Genomic DNA, 21,980 nt, shown 5'->3' on the forward strand with positions numbered 1-21,980 from the left:
AGATTGATGCAAGAGGTTCAACAAGTTGGAGTAAAATCTGAAGACAATTGTTCTTTTTGGATGAACGACATAAAAGGCTTGATGGAACAGTTTATGTCACTTAATCATTGAAGCACAGAAACATCTAAAGACAAAAGCACAAAAGCATCCTAATCTCCATCTCTATTTTCATCTCCAGCTACATCCATTTTGATACACTCTCCTAACAAAGTTAGAAGTCTAGGATGACCACCAACAAAGAGGAAACAATCTTTAATTGAGAAAATCCACAAGAAGTCGTCGAGATCAAAAATGAAGGGAAATACGGCCACAACATCAATAGTGTTTAATTCAATACAACAACAACAATGGAATGATCCACTATTAACTCAATTTGCATTCACGTCACTTTTATCCTCTCAAATATATGTCGAAGATAATTTATGTGGGGATAACATTCAATGAAGATAGTATTTATATGATAATGTTGTAACTTTGAATTTTTTTAAGATTTTGTCATAATGCGCCCCAAAATTGTGCTTTATCGTCCTGAAATCGTGGTTTCGGGACCCGAAATGATGGTTTATGGACAAGAAATCATAGTTTCGGGACCCGAAATGATGGTTTCTCATCCTGAAAAATGGGGGTTTCGGGTCCCGAAATGGTGGTTTCAGGTCTTGAAATTGTGGTTGTGGGACCTAAAATGGGCGGTTTCGTGTCCAGAAATGGGTGGTTTATTGTCCCGAAATCATGGTTTCGTGTCCCGAAATCATGGTTTCAGGACAAGAAATCATGGTTTCTCATCCCGAAATGAGGGTTTAAGGTCCTAAAAGGATGGTTTTAGGACCTGAAATTGTGATTTCAAGATCCGAAATGCTGATTCCAAGACCCGAAATGGTGATTTTTTAACATTTTGTAACAAAATCGAAAAAAATTGAAGACTAGAAAATCAAAAAGAATTTAAGACTAGAAAATCGAAAAGAATTTAAGACTAGAAAATACCATAATGTACTACTTATTTACATACACCTTATATGTTTCAGGAGAATCTTATTTTATAATTTCTAAATATCTCTTAAAAATATAGTTCAACTTTTTGTTTAAAGTTGATCTAATGATAAATGCACGAATTTTACTCTTAAAGCTTCAAGCATCCCGTTTGCCTGCAAAAAAAATAAAATTAAGCAGTTATTAAATAATTATAAAACAAACAAAATGTGAAATATGTAAGTTACATTTGTTTTGGTTATACCACAATCCCACTTTGCATCGCCAAAATAAGTTTGAATATGTCTCATATAGTATATTGCGCAATCTGTTGTATTTGAACTGTCCTGCCAAGCTAATTTCAAAATTTTGAACAGGAATTTAGCAATTTTGGTTGCGATGTTCAGGTCGACAGTTTTGAAGAACTCCGCGAAGGTTTCTATCTGTTATACCAATGAAGTTAATAAGAATATATTTAAAAACACTTCAACATACAAACACGTTCAAATTACCAGTTTACAAGTTGTGACATATTTATCTTCCCATGGCATTTTTTGGGCAGTGGGAGGTTGTCGATGATTTTGATTACTCTCTTTTGCATATTGATGCAAACAACATAATAATGACTTTCATATAAAATTGGAAAAAAGATCTGCAAAGTCATATTAAAATATGATATATATGAGCAAGATTCAGATGATATTAAAATGTTCGACTTACAAGATTAGCATTTTTCATTTCTTCAGGTGTTATTTCGAATAGTCTCATTTCTTCAATAACTTGTTTATTAAAAGGTTTTGAATCTCTATAAAATTTGTGCAAATGAAATTAACATCACAATTAGACCATTGATTTAAACAACAATAAAAGATATAGTGACTTACAGAAACAATTATCGAAAAAACAATTTTTCCCTGGAAACATTATTTACTATAATTACACATAACGTGTGCTCATGCATTAAAAATATCACTTTCAACATGGCATCCATTTTCCATTGATAGAAAATGCCCTATGTTGATCAAAGTATGCTCGGTTTCATACAACACTTCCTTCCTGAAACCACATAATGAAGAAAACACATAAACACCAATTCAGGACGATAAACACCCATTTCGGGGCGATAAATGCCATTTTGGGACAAGAAACACCATTTCAGGACAAAAAACCACCCTTTTAGGTCCCGAAACCACCCTTTTGGGACAATAAACACCCATTTCGGGTCCTGAAATCACTCTTTCGGGTCCTGAAATCACTCTTTCAAGACCTAAACCATCATTTCGGGACAATAAAAATACCCATTTCAGGTCCCGAAATCACCCTTTTAGGACTTGAAACTATGATTAAACTAACTAAGAAATATAAACATAATTAATTACCTCATCTTCGCATCATCTTAATTTGCAAAAATGAACCCCAAAATGATTTTATCTCGGTATTCTACTTGGGCATAGTTAAAGTAAGGTTGATTTTTTAGTTTGTTCTTCATCATATATGGAGATTGAAGGCGTGCCAAAATATTCGCATTCCGTAGGGGATTTTTTTTACTACCCGTTTGACTTTTTCTTTATCTTTAGCCACCAATTCTGGTCTTTTTACAACACTAACCACCATTTATAAACGATTTTCCACTTCGGGTACTCCCCCTTTTGGTACCCCACTTCAGGTACCCCCACTTCGATTACCCCCACTTCAGGTGTTTTTTTCATTTATATTTACATCTTCATTTTCTACAGTGGGTGTTTGATTTTTTGAAGTATTTGTACATGGCATCCCTAAAACGTTTATCATTTACCATGGTTGTGTATAAGATGTGGATCGCGTTGTATACAATGGCGATGTGTCACAACCGACACTTAAATTTGCCCAATTTTGTGTGGCTTTGTCAATCATCTTTGTACATTTAGAAATGCAATCCAAATTCTGTGTAAAATTCATACGTGGTGCATTCACAGGTGCTGCGTTCAGAGGTGCTGCGTTCAAAGGTGTTGCATTCTTAGGTGTTGCCTTCTTAGGCGCTACCTTCTAAGGCTCAGGCACCCCCCCCCCCCCCAATCCCTATCTACCTCCTAGTTCTCCCCCCATCCATATCTTCCTCCTCGTCATCCCCTATCCCTATCTACATCCTCGTTATCCCCCATCCTTATATGTCTCCTCGTTCTGAAGAGGTGGTAGTGGAATGTGTCCAACATCACTTCCACGTCTGAATCCTTCATATGCCAACTTCGTTTCCAACTTAACCTTCAACTTCATGTCATTCCAACATGATAGCATAGGAAATCAGCGCTCATAAACTGAGAGTTTAGGGTTGCTCACCTTATACAAGTAGCACAACTGAAAACATACATATATAAATAAATAAAGATAGATAGAATTATATGTTTTAGCCGTAAATAACTTTGGCTATTTTCCTTGATGAGTACGTGAGGTTACATACATGATTAAATACATAATATAATAATTAGTAAATATACATACATTAATTAATGTGACCTTTGATATATCCAAGTAAAGTAAATGCAGATAAATTAACTCTTGTGGTTAATTTCTGTTGTTGATATCGATGATAAGTTTTATTGTTTAACATCCTCCCGCAAGCGAAACGGGGTGGCAAAGACTATGAGCTTGTCACGAAAAAATGAAAGGCATTTAGATGAAAGACCTTCAGTAAGGATATCTGCAATTTTTTCACGAGTTTAGATGTATTGAATAATAAGTGTCTTACGAGCAACACGTTCATGAACAAAATGAAAATCAATCTCAATGTGTTTGGTACGAGCATGAAAGACATGGTTTGGAGAGAGAAATGCAGCACCAATGTTGTCACACCATAAAATAGGAGGACGATTCAGAGTGACGTGAAGTTCTCCTAGAAGAGATTGGAGCCAACAAAGTTCAGCAGTAGCATGAGCTAAGGCACGATATTCAGACTTTGTACTAGAACAAGCAACAACCTATTACTTTTTGGAATTCCAAGAAATGAGATTGTCTCCAAGAAATACACAATAGTTAGTGGTGGATCCGGCTCAATCAGCATCAGAATATGTTGTAAGAGAAAGTTGTGACGATGACCGAATTTGTAATCCATGATACGGTGTATGCCGAAGATAACGTAATATTTGTTTTACAACTGCCTAATGAGTAGTGGTGGGAGAGTGTATAAACTGACACACTCGATTAACTGCAAAGGCGAGCTTAGGACGTGTGAGAGTAAAATATTGAAGAGTGCCAATAATGCTTTGATAGAGAAGTGGGTCACTCAAGGGTTCACCATCATATTTGGAAAGAGAAGACATAGTGGCAACTGGAGTGTGAAGTGGCTTTGCATCCACCATATTATCTCTCTTAAGGATTGTGGAAATATAGTTAACTTGACTAAGAAACAAATCAGTAGAAGTTCGAATAGCTTCAACTCCAAGAAAATAATGAATATCACACATGCCTTTAATAGGAAATAGTTTTCACAATTTAGATATCATAGACATAAGATGGGGTGAAGAGTTTCCCGTAAATATAATATCATCCACATAAACTAGTAGATAAACCAAAATATCGCCTTTGTGATAAATAAAAAGCGATGTATCGGATTTGGATTCAATAAAGCCAATGGATAATAAAGCCCTACATAACGTGGAGTGCCAAGTACGCGGGGCTTGCTTTAGTCCATAAATGGCCTTTTGTAGACGACATACATGATGTGGAAAATCAGGATGTATAAATCCAGGCGGTTGAGCCATATAAACTTCTTCAAGTAATGTGCTATGAAGAAAAGCATTACTCACATCAAGTTGGTGGATAGGCCACTATCATGTAACAACGAGTGAGAGAATGGTTCGGATAGTAGTTGGTTTGACAGCTAGACTAAAGGTTTCCTCATAATCAATTCTAGATTGTTGATGAAAACCTTTTACAACAAGTTGTACTTTGTGTCGTTCAATTGAACCATCAATTTTTCGTTTAAGTTTAAAACACATTTTCATCCAACCACATTGCGAGCCTGAGTTCGCGGAACAAGAGTCCATGTGTTGTTCTGGAGTAGAGAATTATACTCAGATGTTATGGCAACCCTCCAATTAGGGTCTTTATTGGCCGATGAAACACATGTAGGTTCAACACTAGATGCAAAGTTGATATTTAAAGAATGAATTCGGTTTTTGGATCGAGTGACCATGGGATGAATGGAGCATGTAGGGGTACGAATAGGTGAAGTACGAGGAAGAGGGTTTCTAGGAATATGTGTGGATTCAACCAATGTGGGAGTAGATGAGTTAGAAAAATATTGAGGTGGGGTAGTGATTGGATTAATTGGATTATTAGGAGGGATAGATGTGGTAGGTGTGGTAGGTGTAGTTGGTTGTAGAGTAATAACTGTTGAGGTTGTAGGTGGAACGGAATATGTGAGGATAGATAGCGATGGTTGTTGGGTTGTGTGAGTAGGTGTCGAAGGTGATATTGTAGAAAAGAGAAACATTTGTTCATTGAAGGTAACATGTCGAGAGATGTATATACGACCGGTTGGTAGGTGGAGACATTTATAGCCTTTGTGAACCGAGCTATACCCAAGAAATGTACATTGGGTGGACCGAAAATCCATCTTGTGTTGGTTGTAGGGTCTTATGAGAGGGTAACAGACACACCCAAAAGTCTTCAAAGAAATATAGTCAGTCACACACCGATATAATATTTCATATGAAGAGCGATGATCTAGAGAAGGTGATGGTTGACGGTTGATAAGATATGTTGCAGTGAGAGACGCATCATCCCAATATTGAGGAGGTACCGATACATGTTCCCTTAAGGTGAGACTAATCTCAGTGATATGCCGTAATTTTCGTTCAACAACTCCATTTTGTTCGCTCGTATATGGGCACAAGAGTCAGTGATATATACCATGAAGTTATGTCAATGACCCAAGATTACGATATTCTCCACCCCAATTAGTCTGGAGTATTTTTATACTCCGGTTGAATTGGTTTTCAACAAGTGCCTTAAATTTCACAAATATAGATAACACATCCGATTTATTTTGAAGTGGGTATAACCATGTATACCGACTATAATCATCAACAAAAATAACCATATAACGAAAACTATTTGTAGAGAAAACGGGAGTCGGTCCCCAAATATCAGAATGAATTAAATCAAGTAGAGCAAAAGTTTTTATATAGAAATTGGAAAAAGGTAATTTGTGAGCTTTTCCAATCTGGCATGCTTCACAAACATTAAAGTTCTTGTTTCCTAACATAGGTAACTGAAAATGAGAAATAACATAAAATGTGGTGGCAACACAAGGGTGTCCAAAACGATGGTGCCAAGTAGACGCTGAAGCTCGAGAGGTTGTAAGAGCATGTTTAGGGATTGCTGATGGAGAAATATAGTATAACCTGTCTTTAAGTCTGCCTCGAAGAACTTCCATCTTCGTAGAGCGATCCTTTACCAAACAATAAGAAGGATGAAATTCAAAGAATACATTATTATCAGCGGTAAATCGAGCAACACTCATCAAATTCTTGACAATTTGTGGAACATGCAAAATATTTCGTAGATGTAGAGTTTGATTTTCATTATTAATAATAGAATTGTCAATGTGAGATATGGATAGAGGGTTACTGTTACCAACTAAAATTCGTTTAGTACCTTGATATGCCGAGTGAGTGTGGAGATTTTCTAAGTCAATCGTAATATGATCAGTAGCACCCGAGTCTGGATACCAAGCAGGATTTAAGATCACTGATGGGTTGGCCATCATAGTTGTAGGCAGAGCCGAAGGTTAAAAGTTATGATCAAACCTACGCCGACAAGTATTGATAAAATGTCCAATACCATTACAAAGTTGACATTGTTGGTGAGAGCGACAATTATCTGATGAATGTCCAATTCGATCACAATTGGTACATTTCGGACGTTGATTACCACCATTATTATTTCTACGGCGGTTCCCGTCACGAGAAAATAAATTGTTTCCAAATTGAAGATTATTGGGCCCATAATTCGATCGATCCAGCTTGACTCGAATTATTATTTATGTTATTGTTGGACCTATACAAAGGCATCCCACTACAGCATCCACCAGACTCGAACTTAGGTCCATTGGCATAAGAATTTTTATCCATATCATATTTAGAGGGTCCTGAATTTGATCCCCTTCCTCGCTGTGATGGATTCCCGTGAGAGTTTCTTCCACCTTCTCTATGTCGTTCGAAAGTAAGATTGGTTGAGGCATTGTTGGCAACAGAATGTGCTATATCTAGTCGTTGTTCGTGGTTGAGCAGAAGTCCAGTGAGTTCCTCGACACTCACCGGTTCTAAATGGGTGGTTACAGCAACCACTAAGGCCTCGTATTCTGGTCCAAGGCCACTCAAGGTATGAGTGAACAAATCGAGTTTAGAAACTCTCTCACCAATTGCTGCAAGCGAATCTGCTATAGATTTTATAGATTGAAGGTATTCATTCATTGATTTATTACCTTTCTTCTGAGTCTGGAGTTGTAGTCGCAACTAAACCAAATAAGCTCTAGATTGTGTTGCGAACATTCTTTCAAGTGTAGCCCAAAGACGCAAAAAGGTCTCACATGCGTCGCCAACAACTTGAGCAAGAATGGAATCTGATAAAGTAAAGAGGAGTCAACTTATGATTCGCTGATCTTTCTCCTCCCATGCTTTAAACTCAGGATTTGCAACGACGGTGGGTTTCTCTTCGTCATCGTCAACAACAGCTTCATCGTCCTGTACAGAAGTAATCGTTGCACAGGGGCTGGGTGGGATTCAGTAACAAATCGAAAAAGACGGTTGCCTTTAAGAACCGGTATAACTTGACTTTTCCAGATTACAAAGTTGTGCTGATCAAGCTTAACAGGGATCAATTGAAGAAAGTTAAGAAATAACTGATTTTTTTTTGAATCATTCATAGGATCGGAAAAAGAAAGTAGTCTAAGAGATGCTCTGATACCAAGAAAGAAATAAAAGATAGATAGAATTATATGTTTTAGTCTATCTTTTAGCTGTAAATAACTTTTGGTTATTTTCCTTGATGAGCACGTGAGGTTACATACATGATTAAATACATAATATAATGATCAATAAATATACATACATTAATTAATGTGACCTTTGATATATCCAAGTAAAGTAACTGCAGATAAATTAACTCTTGTGGTTAATTTCTGTTGTTTATACCGATGATAAGTTTTGTTGTTTAACACATATGTTAAAAACATTTATATTTGCAACTACCAAAATAAATTAGTGGTAACTTACAATAAGGAACGTATGTGGTCCTTGGAAATGTCGTTTTTTATGCGCCTTCCATTTTTCGCATGATTGAACTAATTCTTCAAGTACAAATTTGCACCAATTAAACTTTTTGATATTATGAACATCTGAAATAGATTTCAGAATTCTAAACCTGCAAGTGAAAAAACATATTTGAGAATTATTAACGATGCATATACCATACTTATATGTAAGTTTTGAGGTATACCTGGATAGTTGACTTAGGAGATCACATGAGAGAAAGCAGCTAACAACATATAATACGAAGTCTATCTTGAATTTTTTGTCAAATGCTTTGTTCTCCATGATTTTCTTTAACATATCGGTCATTATAAGAGCGTCATTAAGCGGGTTACCCCATCGAGTCCAAAACGCCTTCAACTTCTTACCGGTCTCGTTATCCTCGTATTTTATGTCCAACTCCCCTCTAGGGAGACCCAATACGATTTGAATATCCTCTTCTTTGATTTTTACTCCTCGCCACTCTCTAGGATGAATACACATTTAGTAGGTTCAAATTTTCTAACAAGATAACGAGAGATCTTGCCGGAGCATTTTAAAAGCGATAGTGATATAAGAGAGCCAAATCCTATTGATTTCACAGTCTCTTTTTGTTCATTAGACAATAGTTGAAGAAGATTGAAAATGCCAAAAGACGAGGTCCTCGTTAAAAATATGTTGTGGGGGGCTACTTTGGTTTCTTAGGCCGCATTCCTTTTACGTTTATTTGCTCTATAAAAGAAGCAAATGAACAAAAAAATGAACCATGAAATAGATAAACATTTAAAAACCATGAAGTAGATAAACAGATAAATGAACCATGAAGTAGATAAGAAACTACTATTTCTTGTCCCGAAACTACGATTTCAGGACAAAAAAACCATCATATCATGTCCCGAAACTAAGGATGGCAATTTGAAATCGCCCCGCGAAAACTAAATTGAATTGCCCCGTTTGGGATGCTTTTTCTCCGAAACCGAACGGGGGTGGGACGGGGATGGTATTTGTATCCCCCGCTCTGCCCCGCCCCAATCTCACCCCGATTCTACCCCGAACACTATAAAATATAATTAAATATATTAAATCATCAATATATTTATTTATTCAATATATTTTATAAGAGTTCTAAGTTTATTTTTTTACACTAATAAAAATTTAAACAAATTACTATATATATTATATTAAAAAAATACGCTTATATAATTTTATTATATAAATTTTTATTCTTTTTTTTTAAATATTTTATTAACGGTGTCCCGCGGGATTACTCGAAACCGACGGGGATGGTATTAAAAAAGGGAAATTTGATGAAATGGCCCTCATAAGAGGTCTAATTCCAAAAAAGGTCCACGGTTGATAAAGTTGGCAAAAAGGGCCTTTTTGTCCTGTAAAAAGTCTGAAATACCCCTCGCGCGCCTGTTTTACCGCTCAATTACGAGAATTGTATTTCTCGCATTTGGTATTTCTCGCATTTGGTGCTCAATTACGAGAAATGTATTTCTCGCATTTGGTGCTCAATTACGAGAAATGTATTTCTCGCATTTGGTATTTCTCGCATTTGGTATTTCTCGCCTTTGGTATTTCTCGCATTTGGTATATATATATTGAGATTCAGACATTTGTAAAATATATGAAAACGGCTAGGGTTTCGAATCGATCTACAATAAACTACGAAAAACAATCTTCAATGGAGGACGCGATCACGATGCATTCATCTTTAGATATCAGATTAACACGCATACATGACGACGACTCAAGATAAGAACGCCTTATCATCTGAGGCTCCACTTGCCCCGTCACCGTCGAACGCAATGTTCGCTCCGACCTCGACACCAAACTTCCAAAACCTTGTATGTATTCTCTAGCTAGATCTTGTTCTTTCAAATTATTAAATCTTTGAGATTGGGTCTTTCATCAAATATGCAGACTTGGCTAGATAGGTCAACTGGGTTTGAAGGAAATGGTTGGTATTATATGAGATTAGAAATTTGAATCTCTAAAGTTGGATCTTTTCTCTCTGTGATTAATTGAGTTTTTTTCGTTTCTTCTTTAGTTCTAAGGGTTTTCGTCTTATGTATACAGGATAAAATGAATCACCAAAGATGCTATAACAGAAGACAAGGAACGAATCCGGGAGATACACTGCCGGAAAAGGTGGATGTAAGTATCGAGATGTTTCTTAGGTTGCTGGTTGTTGGATTTCTACAAAAGTAAATTTGATTGTCTTACATATACTTCAGATATTCATACTCTTGTATTTTATCTGCCAATTAATCACAGGCCTACTGAAAATGTTGATCTTGATAATGTAAAACAAGCTTCATTGAATACACAATTGTCATATTCTAATATTGGATTTAGATTTCTCCAAAAGATGGGTTGGAAAGGAAAAAGTCTTGGGAAGGATGAACAAGGTAAATAAACATCAATTCTCCTATTGAAGTATATTGATTATAATATGTTATAGCAAGGTTTTATGGGTGAACTAGCTCTCAACATAGACACGAGAATTGAACATTTCTTCAGGAACTTCATTGTTTGTGCATCTGTTATGTTTTCTCTATCAAATAATTGGGTAGTAAATTATTTTTTCGGTTTATATTAAGGAATAAATGAGCCAATAAGTTCTGGTATGCGGGATGCAAAATTGGGAGTTGGAAAACAAAAAAAAGATGATTTTTATATTGCTGAAGAAAATATCCAAAGGAAGAAACTTGACATGGAGTTAGAGGAGACAAAGGAGATTGCTAAGAAATGAGAGGTATGCTTTTTGCAGTTTGTATGTGTGCATACCCGGATAATTTGAGCTTGATGTTTGCTTCTTCTTTTTTTACAAAACCAACATTTATTAGCAGAAGACGGCACATATTTCTTTTATATGTGTGTCTTTTGAGGGGAATTGATATCATCAAGTTTGGAAGGTCTTGAGAATTTCGTACAGTTTTTATTACCTGTTTGCTTGTTTCTACTGCCAAGGTCCAAGAATCTGCAAAACAAGCTAAGCCAAAAAGGGAGGCAATTGTTTTTCTTTGTTACTTCTGTTTGGACTCTTGTCATTTTTGTTTCCTAATTAGGCAGTTTCTTATGTTGGCCAGATTTCAAATAGTAGCTCGACAAAGAAGAAGGCAAAGATTCCAATAGCTTCAGTTTTTGGGAATGATAATGTCGAAGAACAGTGAAATATGTTTGTTGGGTTGAACCCGAATTTGTTTAAGTTTGTAAATTATTACTGTCTTTATGTCTTTCTTTTGCATCATCTTAAAGCAAACACTATGTCAATTACAGTTTATTTATGGAATTTTTACAGTCAGATTGTTGAGTGAAAATTACAGTTTATTTGTGGAGTTTTACAGTCAGTTTCTATCCAAATGTTTATTATTTTTTTGCTAAACCCATTATGTTATTAAGACCGCAGGCTGAAAAATACCTGTTTTGAAATACTTTTATGAATATGAAAACCGAAATCAGATGATAATTGACAAATCGTTGTCTGGTTTCATTTTACGAGTACAAATTTATAAGCATTTTTCATCATAAAACATGCACAATCTCTTAAAGTGATAGCTAAAATATCCTTTATAAAAGATACATAATTTTCTTTATTTCATGTCAATCCGACAGACTCATGCTTCAACAACTATAATCTTAATGGAATCATGTCAATAAGAGGCTAACTATGGAGAAATTAAGAGTCTAACTATGGGCCTTGATAAAAACACAAAAACTCCTTGCAACTTTTGATTTGTCCTGTAAGAATTGTTGACATTATATATGTTGGTATTAGATATAAACCTTTTAACCATCTGCTTTATTTATTTCACATTTTCTTGACTAAATGTTTTACATATTTGAATAGCATGTTTGGTATGACCCAAAATTGAAAGCACTCACATACATCAACATTCATAAATATGTTATGCGTATCACAAGAATTGAAAGGGTATATGATTCTAATCTCAGTTGTGAATCAAAAAACAAAATTGAAAAGTTTTTTAAAAGCAAAAGAGTCCTCCAGCTTTATAAGACAATAACATTGGCATCACTTGCAATTCTGGGCCATAAATCAGCACATTCCTTCCCAATTGGATCAGTAATGGCAGAACCTGGTTTTTTTACCATCAAACAAATAATGGTGAGTGAATGAATGAGGCCTAAAGATGATATAGTAATTTAACACATTTTGAGACATTTTTTACCTTTCATTTCTCCATTAAGATTCACTATCACACCAGCATTATCTGCATAGTAACAACATATTTATCAACCAAGATATTTACATATTACAATCAACAAATTTCATATATAAAAAAAATTGTGTTGTGATTGTTCAATATGGAGAAGACCAAGAAGTAGGTAAGACTTTGAACGCAAATAAGTGAGTATAGTGTTTCTAAATACATCATTCATCATACCATAAACTCTATTCATTATCCCTAATACTCTTTCTTTAATATCTTAGTGGGTATATACAATACCCAAATACCCTTGAAAACCAATACTAAAGAAAAAGTATTTCTAAATCCTCAACATTGAGAGTTTGTCATACAAAAGTGAATTGCAGTGAAGAAGGGGGTTAAAGGCATTATGATGATGAAGTGAGACATGACAATTAATTAAAAAGTCAAATTGTACACTAACTAAATGACACTTTGATTGTCAAAACAGATATATGATTATGATGAGCTTTGTTTGGTTAAGTTGTTTACTTGTGGAAATGTGCATGCTTTTCAAATTGTTTGATTTGCCCTAGCTGTAATCAAATAAGGGATTGTATCAATCAGATCGTGAAAAGAGTGGGTTCTTCAGTCTAACTGTTCTAGTAAAGAATAACAAAGAATTGGTTAAACAAGTAACAAGTTATAACACAAAACAAAATCAGAATCTACTAAATCACCTTCAAAATACATGAACACTCCATCCTTTCAGCGCTAGGGCTTGTGTTGTCTAACAATGACAGCAGGCATGACCTTCTTTCTCAAATCAGGTTTCCCTTTCTTCACCGTCGCCATAACCATATCTCTTACACAAGCAGACAACAATCGATTAAAACGACCCTTGATCCCTTCACTGATATGATGTAGAGATTCTTCGTGCCGATATTGTCGGCACAGTTGACCGTAGCCGCCACAGGAAGACCTGAAACACGTTGTTTTTCAACATTGAATTACTATCTAGTTAACAAAGAATTGTATAGAAGATGAAAACACTAACCTTGTTTCGACATTTTGGAAGCTTCAGAATACAAGGACAGTGTGAAATTAGGGTTTTAGAGTATTTATATGAGAACCCTAAATTTAGGATTCATGGCCGAAGAATATTTACCAAATGCGAGAAATACCAAATGCGAGAAATACATTTCTCGTAGTTGAGCAGTAAAATAGGTGCGCGAAGGGTATTACAGACTTTTCACAGGGCAAAAAGGCCTTTTTTGCCAACTTTATCAATCGTGGGCCTTTTTTGGAATTAGACTACTTATGAGGGCCATTTCATCAAATTTCCCTTAAAAAAATCCCCGAAATAAAGACAGGGCGGGGATGGTAAATGCATTCCCTGCCCCGAATCGCCCCATTGCCATCTCTACCCTAAATCACGATTTTTGTCCCGAAAACCACGATTTCGGGACAAGAAACCATCATATTATGTCCTAAACCACTCTTTTGGGCCCCGAAACCACCCTTTTGGGACCCGAAACCACCCTTTTGGGACTCGAAACCCCTGTTTTAGAACGAGAAATCATCCTTTCTTCTTTTAGGACACATAATATGATGGTTTTGGGATAAGAAATTGTGGTTTCGGGACAAGAAATGATAGTTTTGGAACAAAAAATGATAGTTTCGGGATATTATGCAGCTAATAAACCTTTCGGGACAGAATATATGGATATCAAAAACGCTTCTACGCTAAACCCTAATCGCTATATACTTTTCTGCCGTTAAACCCTAAATGAAGCTAAACCCTATCAAAAATACTAAAGAGAATATTGATATCAAAATTATCTACGTTAAACAGATTCGATTCTAAAAAATAAGATTTCTTATTTACCTTGGAGTCCTTGGAGATCTTAGAGTCTTGCGGGGCAATGTACCTGGAACCAACACCAACCTGAAAAGAAGAGAAGTAATATGAATTTGGACCTACCCATGGACGGACTCAGGATTTTGAACTGGGCTGGGCTTGAAAAAAATTTAGGGTGGGCTATAAATAATAAAGGAAAAATTTTGAAAAAAACAAGTATATAAAAGTAAAATTTTACCATTTTTTTAATAATTGGATAAAAAAATCAACGAATTATATTAATTTTTTTAAGAGATTAAGGGTAATGTGATATTTCTATCGTAAAAAAAATTTTAAAAAAAATTCGGGGTGGGCTTGAGCCCACCCGAGTTCCTACATAGATTCGTCCCTAGACCTACCATAAATGAAGTGAAGATACATGAATGAGAGCTAAAAAACTTGCCATTTTTGATCGGACGACGATGAAGAAAAGAGAAAAGTTGAGGATGCCGAATCGCCAAAGATGAAAGAGACCGATTACTAGAAATGAAAAAAAAAAAGAAAAAAAAAAAGAGGACTTGGAACTGAAATAATTTTTAATATTATTTATATTTTTAATTTTTTTATTTTTGTCTTCTACCTATTTGACCGGCGGCCACGTAAGATTCGTAGCCTTATTTTCGTTATCTTTAGTTTGGTTTCGTTTCATTTAGTTTATCATTTCTCTATTATTATTATTATTATAACCTAGATAATCGTTTAGCATGTATGACAGCATCCGGGTACCGACCCGAACCGGAATACAGTCGAATATAACCACATCATCTCAATCTGGAAGGCCCTCTTTCTCTCTCGCAGGAGTAGACTGTAGAGTTTCATATCCTCCTCCTCCTCCAAGTTCTTAAAAGAACCAACGGTTCTCTCTCCTGCCAAGCATACGATTGATTCTCTTCAACAACGAACCAGGTTTCGTCACCTCATACGTTTTCCAGGTTAGTTATCCCTTCGATTCAATTCTCTTCCTCCGTTATCCTCCGCCGTCTTTTCTCCTCATTTCCGATTACTTTGCCGTCTTTGATTCTATCGCACCCAAGTAACATATGTCTAGTTTTCGCCGGAACTGTTCACAATTGTACCCTTTGAATTTCCGTTTATGTTATACCCTCTTCTCTATTTAGGTTATCAGATTCGAAATCCGTCGGAGGTTTTAGTTCTGTAAGCAAGGTTTCTAGTCGACGTTAGTGAAATTGTTTGATTTTTTATCTTGTTTATCCTCGAATGAGTGTCTTTTGAACCCTTTGCTTATTGATAATCTTGCTTATGTTTTGTATTCACTCCAGACTTGCCTCTTTTATAATTAACTATTGGCTGTTCTCAAAAAGATGTCTTTTTTTCTAGAGAATTTGGTTTATTTTGTTGTGCAGCAACCATTTTTTAAGGCTATGGTTATCTTTCCCTTATGGGTTTAGGTTGTATAAAGGAAGTATTCAGTCAATAATAGATGGCTATCGTACCTGGTGGATGTACATGGGTGGCTCGGTGGGGACAACCTCAATTGGTATTCCAATCTCCTTCCATTAATGGGTTATATGCTTCCTCACACAGGTGTGTGTTTAATTGCATTCATCCCACGAATGGTTCATCTATCTCCTATTAGTGTGAAGTTCATCTAAACTATTTTTAGATTCATATTATCTTATGCTTTGATTTTGTCTTGCAGGCTTTCTTGCAAGATTAAAGCAATTGCTTCTCCAAGTTCTAGCATATTTTCTCAAGATTCTTTGAGTGCGCTCTTTCAAAAATTGCCTTATAGGAACCAGGGTCATCAAAGGGGAGCTCGTTTGATAGTTAGAGCAGATACTGTGAGTCCGCCACATGATAATGTGTTGAGCATTCTGTACAACTAAATTCACTAAAACATACCCCATTTATTTCAACTATACGGCATTAATGATTTGCTAATATTCTCACTTACTTTTTTTTTTTTTTTTTTATCACGTGTAGGATTACTATTCTGTACTTGGAGTGAACAAAAATGCTACCAAGGCAGATATTAAAAGCGGTAATTGTTGTTTCTGTAAAAGCTCTTTGTTATGTAGTTTGTTGTTGTTATCCAGTTATCCTGGTGCATTACATATTCGTGTCACAGTGTGTTATTGAACCAATTGCTTATGTGTTTTATTTTGTCTTTTTCTATTTATACAAAACTCGTTAATGAAATGAATTTACCTGTATAACTATGTCCTATATTGTAGACACTCAGGGTGTTACAGATATTTTTTCTTAAAATATATAATAAAAGCATCTTATTTGCCAAAAACAAGTCTTAGAGGCAGTTGAATCAGTTAATATCTTAGAGTCCTTACACTTTTACTATTAAAAATTCTCCCATGCTCTTCCAAACACCTTGATATACACGGCTATGCCCTACTTGATACAAAGCTTGTGTTTAAACTGCATCTAACTGTGTTAACTTCTATGCTGTTTGATTATTCTTTTTGATCTTGTACTGGAAACAGTTATGGAAAAATACAACTTAAAGTTGTACTAGAGTCTAGAGGTAGGACGCTCCAAATAGGTTTCAGTCCAGCTGGAACTTCAGATTCGGTTTTTATATACATTTTACTAACTCAACACTCCCTAGTGCTGTTCGGAAAATTATGAGAGAATGACTTGATGTTATCTTTCTTATATATATTTTTCTTTCTCATGGATTATTTGGCTTTTTTGCTTCCTTGTTTGTAACTGACTCATCCTTCATTTATTAAACTAATCTCCCAGCCTTTCCAGAAAACAACAACTATGGGAAAACCTTCAAACACTTTTAAGATGTTGGACCTTTCTAACCTATGGTAGCCTTTTGTCATTTTTTCACATACATGTCATCCAAATTGACTTTAATTTCTGTAATTTTTCTGTTGCGACCGAATCTCTTTAGGAATAAGATATTTAGTCTCATGGTAGCCTGCTCCAGTCCCCTTACAAAAAAATTCATTATTGGAGATGAAGACCAGACTAACCCCTTTGAATTAGCCGGTTCTTCCCGTTCTTCCCTGACTGTAACTTGAACCCCAAAAGTGAGTAAGTTAGCTGATGAAAGAAGCATACTCAAGGCACCTACCAAAGAAAAACGGATAGGCAGCATCTATGGTAGCACTATGTGTTCATTAGTTTCAAAGTATAAAGATCCATAATGTACCAGTATGAGATACATAGACCTTTTATCCCCTCTTATGTCTCCTTTTAGCTGACATTTATTGCACACTATAGAATTGGAAACAGGGTTTTCTATTATGAGAACCTTAAGAACACGACAAAGTCTTGAGAAACGAGATTTGAGGGTGTTTTTGTTTGGTATTGTGTAATGACAGATATTGTATTGACTAGTATTTAACTGATTCCTTTCCCCATGGGAATGTAACCTTTGCATTAATTGTTGTGTGTTATGAAAATTTAGTTTTTCTCCAAAAGAAAATTGAAATAAAAGGATTGTGTCTGATTTACAGCTTACAGGAAGCTAGCAAGAAGTAACCACCCTGATGTCAACAAGTAAGCTGAATTTCCAAATATAATTTCCCATTCAAAACTTATTTTGCTGACTCTATTACCATATAAAATGCTGAATTTTGTGTTACAGAGAACCCGGAGCAGAACAGAAGTTCAAGGAGATCAGTAACGCCTATGAGGTACTATTGCCGATCATGCTTATTATATTAATAAGAGGTTGTTTGATGCAGGTTCTTTCTGAAACAATCCTTGGGGAAAAAACTTTATTTTGATGATAAAGTGGATTATTTGGGTTAAGTTTACATTTTACATAAAAACTAGTTTTTTCAAATAATCTCCAAATAACCGTACATCAAACAAGGCCCAACGATAATTTAGTGTTTTAGTTGATTATTTGAGGATGGGAGAAGTAGAACCTTCATCAAACAAGGTCTAAGTTTTGTATGTTATGATTTTAAAAAACATTAATTCAAGATATATCCTTCTATTTTTGAAAAAAATAAAAGGTTTTGTCGGACGATGAGAAACGTTCTATATACGATAGATATGGAGAGGCCGGACTAAAAGGCGCTGGAATGGGTATGGGGGTAAGTCAACCGATTCTCAACTGATTCTCACCATATTTGAACTTTTCAAACAACATTTGAGAAACAACTTAAATTTCTCAGGATTTCAGCAGCCCTTTCGATCTCTTCGAATCATTATTCGACCTGGGCGGTATGGGAGGCGGCAATATGGGTGGTGGAAGAGCCACTCGAAACCGAGCAATGGAAGGTGAAGACCAGCTCTACAACTTAGTTCTCAATTTCAAAGAAGCTGTCTTCGGAATCGAAAAGGAAATCGAAATAACCCGACTCGAATCATGTGGTTCATGCGAAGGATCCGGTGCCAAACCCGGAACCAAACCCACCAAATGTAACCCATGTGGCGGTCAAGGTCAAGTCATCTCATCTGCCCGAACCCCATTGGGCATCTTCCAACAGGTCAGCACTTGCAACAGCTGTAATGGGACCGGGGAGTCTTTTTCTCCTTGCAATACATGCAAGGGAGATGGCAGAGTAAAGAAATCGAAGCGTATCGGATTAAAAGTCCCTGCAGGAGTAGATTCCGGAAGCAGGCTTAGGGTTAGGAACGAGGGTAATGCGGGGAAGAGAGGTGGATCCCCTGGAGATCTTTTCGTTCAAATTGAAGTTCTTCCTGATCCTGTTTTAAAGAGGGACGATAATAACATACTATACGGATGTAAGGTATCTTATATAGACGCCATATTGGGAACCACGATGAAGATTCCAACAGTGGATGGGATTGTCGATCTGAAAATTCCTTCAGGAACACAACCTGGGACTACTCTTGTTATGGCGAAAAAAGGGGTTCCTTTTCTGAATAAGAATAATATGAGGGGGGATCAGTTGGTTAAGGTGCAAGTTGAGATTCCGAAAAAGTTGAGTGGGGATGAGAAGAAATTGATTGAAGAGCTTGCTAATCTGAACAAGGCTAAGGCTGCAGCTAATAGCACCACCACCACTGGCGGCAGCAGCAGCCGGAGATAGAGTTTTATGGCGGCGGTGGTGGTGGTGGTAGTAGTGGGTGTGTAATATATATTAATTATTGTTACATGCAGCAAATGATTTCATCCTTGACAATTATAGAATTTTGACAGGATTAGAGATTTCTTATTTAGCTTGTAGTGGAATTAATTGCTACAAATTCAAAACTATGTTGCAATTTTTGTTCTATCTTTGAACTAAATCTTCATTTCTAGTTATTCTTCTTGATAATTGTTGTAAGATTAAAAGGCTTTTGTCTTGCATTAGCTTCTCCCTGGATTTTTTTTTTTTGTATGTGAATCTTAAAATTTTATAATTTTAAATAACAAGTCAGATTATAGTTGTTTAAGATTTTAATTAAATTTTCTATTGTTATTTATTAACCAAATTCTTTTAAATTTTATTTGATATATTATGATAATAATTATGTCTTCAATGTAGGGGTAATAATAATAATAACGAGTTGGTGTGGATTTAATTAATTATGACCAAAAAAATATTTATTAATTTATATTTTTGTAAATAAAAAATTAATTCTAATTAAATTCTAATAGGAGATAGATATTATAAACCATTATTATATGTAGTCTACTTTATTTGAAAGTCTAAACAATAAATATTGAAGTATATCAAGTCGAATAAATCAATAACAATGAATGGTGTCAAAAAAATTCTCTGCCAAATATTTTGAGCTAACAGTTAAAATGTAAAAAGTAATGTCGAGTGAAAATGGATCATTTATATATAACGAGAAATTCATACAAGTCAGAGAATATATAAAAGACCATGTATATGATCAAACTTAATAACTTTTTATTAAAAATAGTAAAAAAAAAATTATATCCGATTATTTCGTCTATTTTGCTACTAAGGACTGGACGGATACGAATTCGAAATGATTATCAACAAAGTTGGAGGGTATGAACAGCAAATGACCTACCAACGATTGAAAGTATTATTCGAATTACAAAAATTCGAAATGAAAAAACTGATTCAGCTAAATAGAATGTCATACCGAATAAAACACAACAGTAACTCAAATTTGAGTAATAATAAAAAGAATAATACACCTTACACTCTTATTTCATCGCTAGAAAATTCGTTAAAAGTTCAACTTACAACTTATCTTTAATTTATTTTAATTTGATATAAGATTTGTAAATGTATCCTAATTAAAAGCCTATATATACAAAGTGCTTCTAAACAAGTATACAGTCTTGTTCGGGATTAGGGTTATTTAATAACTACAGTATTAATTATTTATCTTAAAACAAAATATAATTATATATTTTAAATTTGTTCACCAATAACTCAATTTTGATACTCTAATATCAAACAAAATAATCTTAATAAATATTTAACTTTAGGTTTATTTAAATAATAATCTGAATCAGGCCCAAGTTAAGAGAGTCCAACAAGGATGAGTGTTAGTTGCCGACAAACAATAACCAAACTCTTTTATTTTGTTATTATTAATGTGAGGTTGTTTCATTTTGGATAATTATATATATATAATCACTGATTTTTTAATTGTATTTTCTATTTTATTCATCTTTGTTTTTATCTCTAATATTAAAATATAATTAAGTTTCATCAAGGATGATATATATTGGAATTATAATAAAAATAAAAACTATTCCAATCAAAACTCTTTGAATTAAAGGGAATTAATTGTGGGATCATATTATATATCCTTAAAATAGACAAGAGTTATAAAATATAATTATAATAAAGAGTTATTAGTACGGATTATAAATTATATAATTTATTTTTGTACTGTATAAAGAATAAGAATGTAATTTAAGAATAAAAATATAATTTTATTTTTAAATTAAATAAAGTAAAGATATGAATTTTAAATTAATTTTTATATTATTATTATTTCTTAACTTATTTATTATTATAAATTATTGTACTATTATTATTAATTATAATATAAATTGTGAATTATATTTATTTAATTGAAGTGTTATTAATTGGTGGTTACAAAATAAATATAAATAATATTATTTATAATTTAATTTAATTATAGAAAATTATTATTATTAATTCAATTATCATTATAAAAATAAGTACATTTTTCATAAAATATATGTTTGAATATTATAAAATAAAAGGTTATATATTATAAATATATTAATAAAGAATATAATAAAAAATTAAAAGTTAAAGAGGAGTTAATGAAAGAAAAAAAAAAATGTCTTTCTCAAATAAAAATAAGAGATCGAAATCAAACCCTACAAATTTTGTGATAATCATAATTAGATAGTAAACATCATGAAAGTTTGAAAGTTAGATTTTTGGTGTTGTTCATATAGATTATTTGAATAGTCTTCAAATAATGTAAAAAAAAATATCATATATATTCCATATTCAATCATATATTTAAATATTGTATTATAATTATATACTCAATTCAATCAAGTTTTCTAAAATAAGTTTTAAAAAAATATCAACTAATTTTTATCCAACAACAAATAATTCATGTTACTCAATTCATCTATTAAATTATAAAAAAAAAATCTATACCAAACAAATATATTAACATTGCCTTTAGGTCTAGTTAGAATCCTTGCATAATTTAAAATATATATATATAATCAATTATTATCGTCTCATCAATTATATAATTTATTAAATAAAATATTTTAAAAATATTTTATTCTATATTAATATTTTGTAAAACATTTTCTTA

The 21,980-nt window shown here is 34.0% G+C and overlaps 1 protein-coding gene and 1 pseudogene across 1 annotated transcript; one reads left to right on the top strand and one right to left on the bottom strand.

Annotated features, from left to right (window-relative positions):
- Nucleotides 1-12,254: 12,254 nt before the first annotated feature.
- Nucleotides 12,255-13,461, bottom strand: LOC124933725 (annotated as a pseudogene).
- A 1,604-nt stretch (nucleotides 13,462-15,065) lies between these two features.
- LOC124919055 (chaperone protein dnaJ A6, chloroplastic-like) lies at nucleotides 15,066-19,508 on the top strand. The gene is made up of 8 exons (XM_047459185.1): nucleotides 15,066-15,223; nucleotides 15,701-15,836; nucleotides 15,952-16,093; nucleotides 16,236-16,293; nucleotides 17,738-17,780; nucleotides 17,869-17,917; nucleotides 18,245-18,325; nucleotides 18,407-19,508. The coding sequence occupies exons 2-8, from the start codon at nucleotides 15,733-15,735 to the stop codon at nucleotides 19,286-19,288; spliced, it is 1,359 nt and encodes a 452-aa protein (XP_047315141.1). The 5' UTR covers nucleotides 15,066-15,223; nucleotides 15,701-15,732; the 3' UTR covers nucleotides 19,289-19,508.
- Nucleotides 19,509-21,980: the final 2,472 nt, after the last annotated feature.

This window comes from Impatiens glandulifera, chromosome 1 (genome assembly GCF_907164915.1).
Source record: "Impatiens glandulifera chromosome 1, dImpGla2.1, whole genome shotgun sequence".
NCBI lineage: Eukaryota > Viridiplantae > Streptophyta > Magnoliopsida > Ericales > Balsaminaceae > Impatiens > Impatiens glandulifera.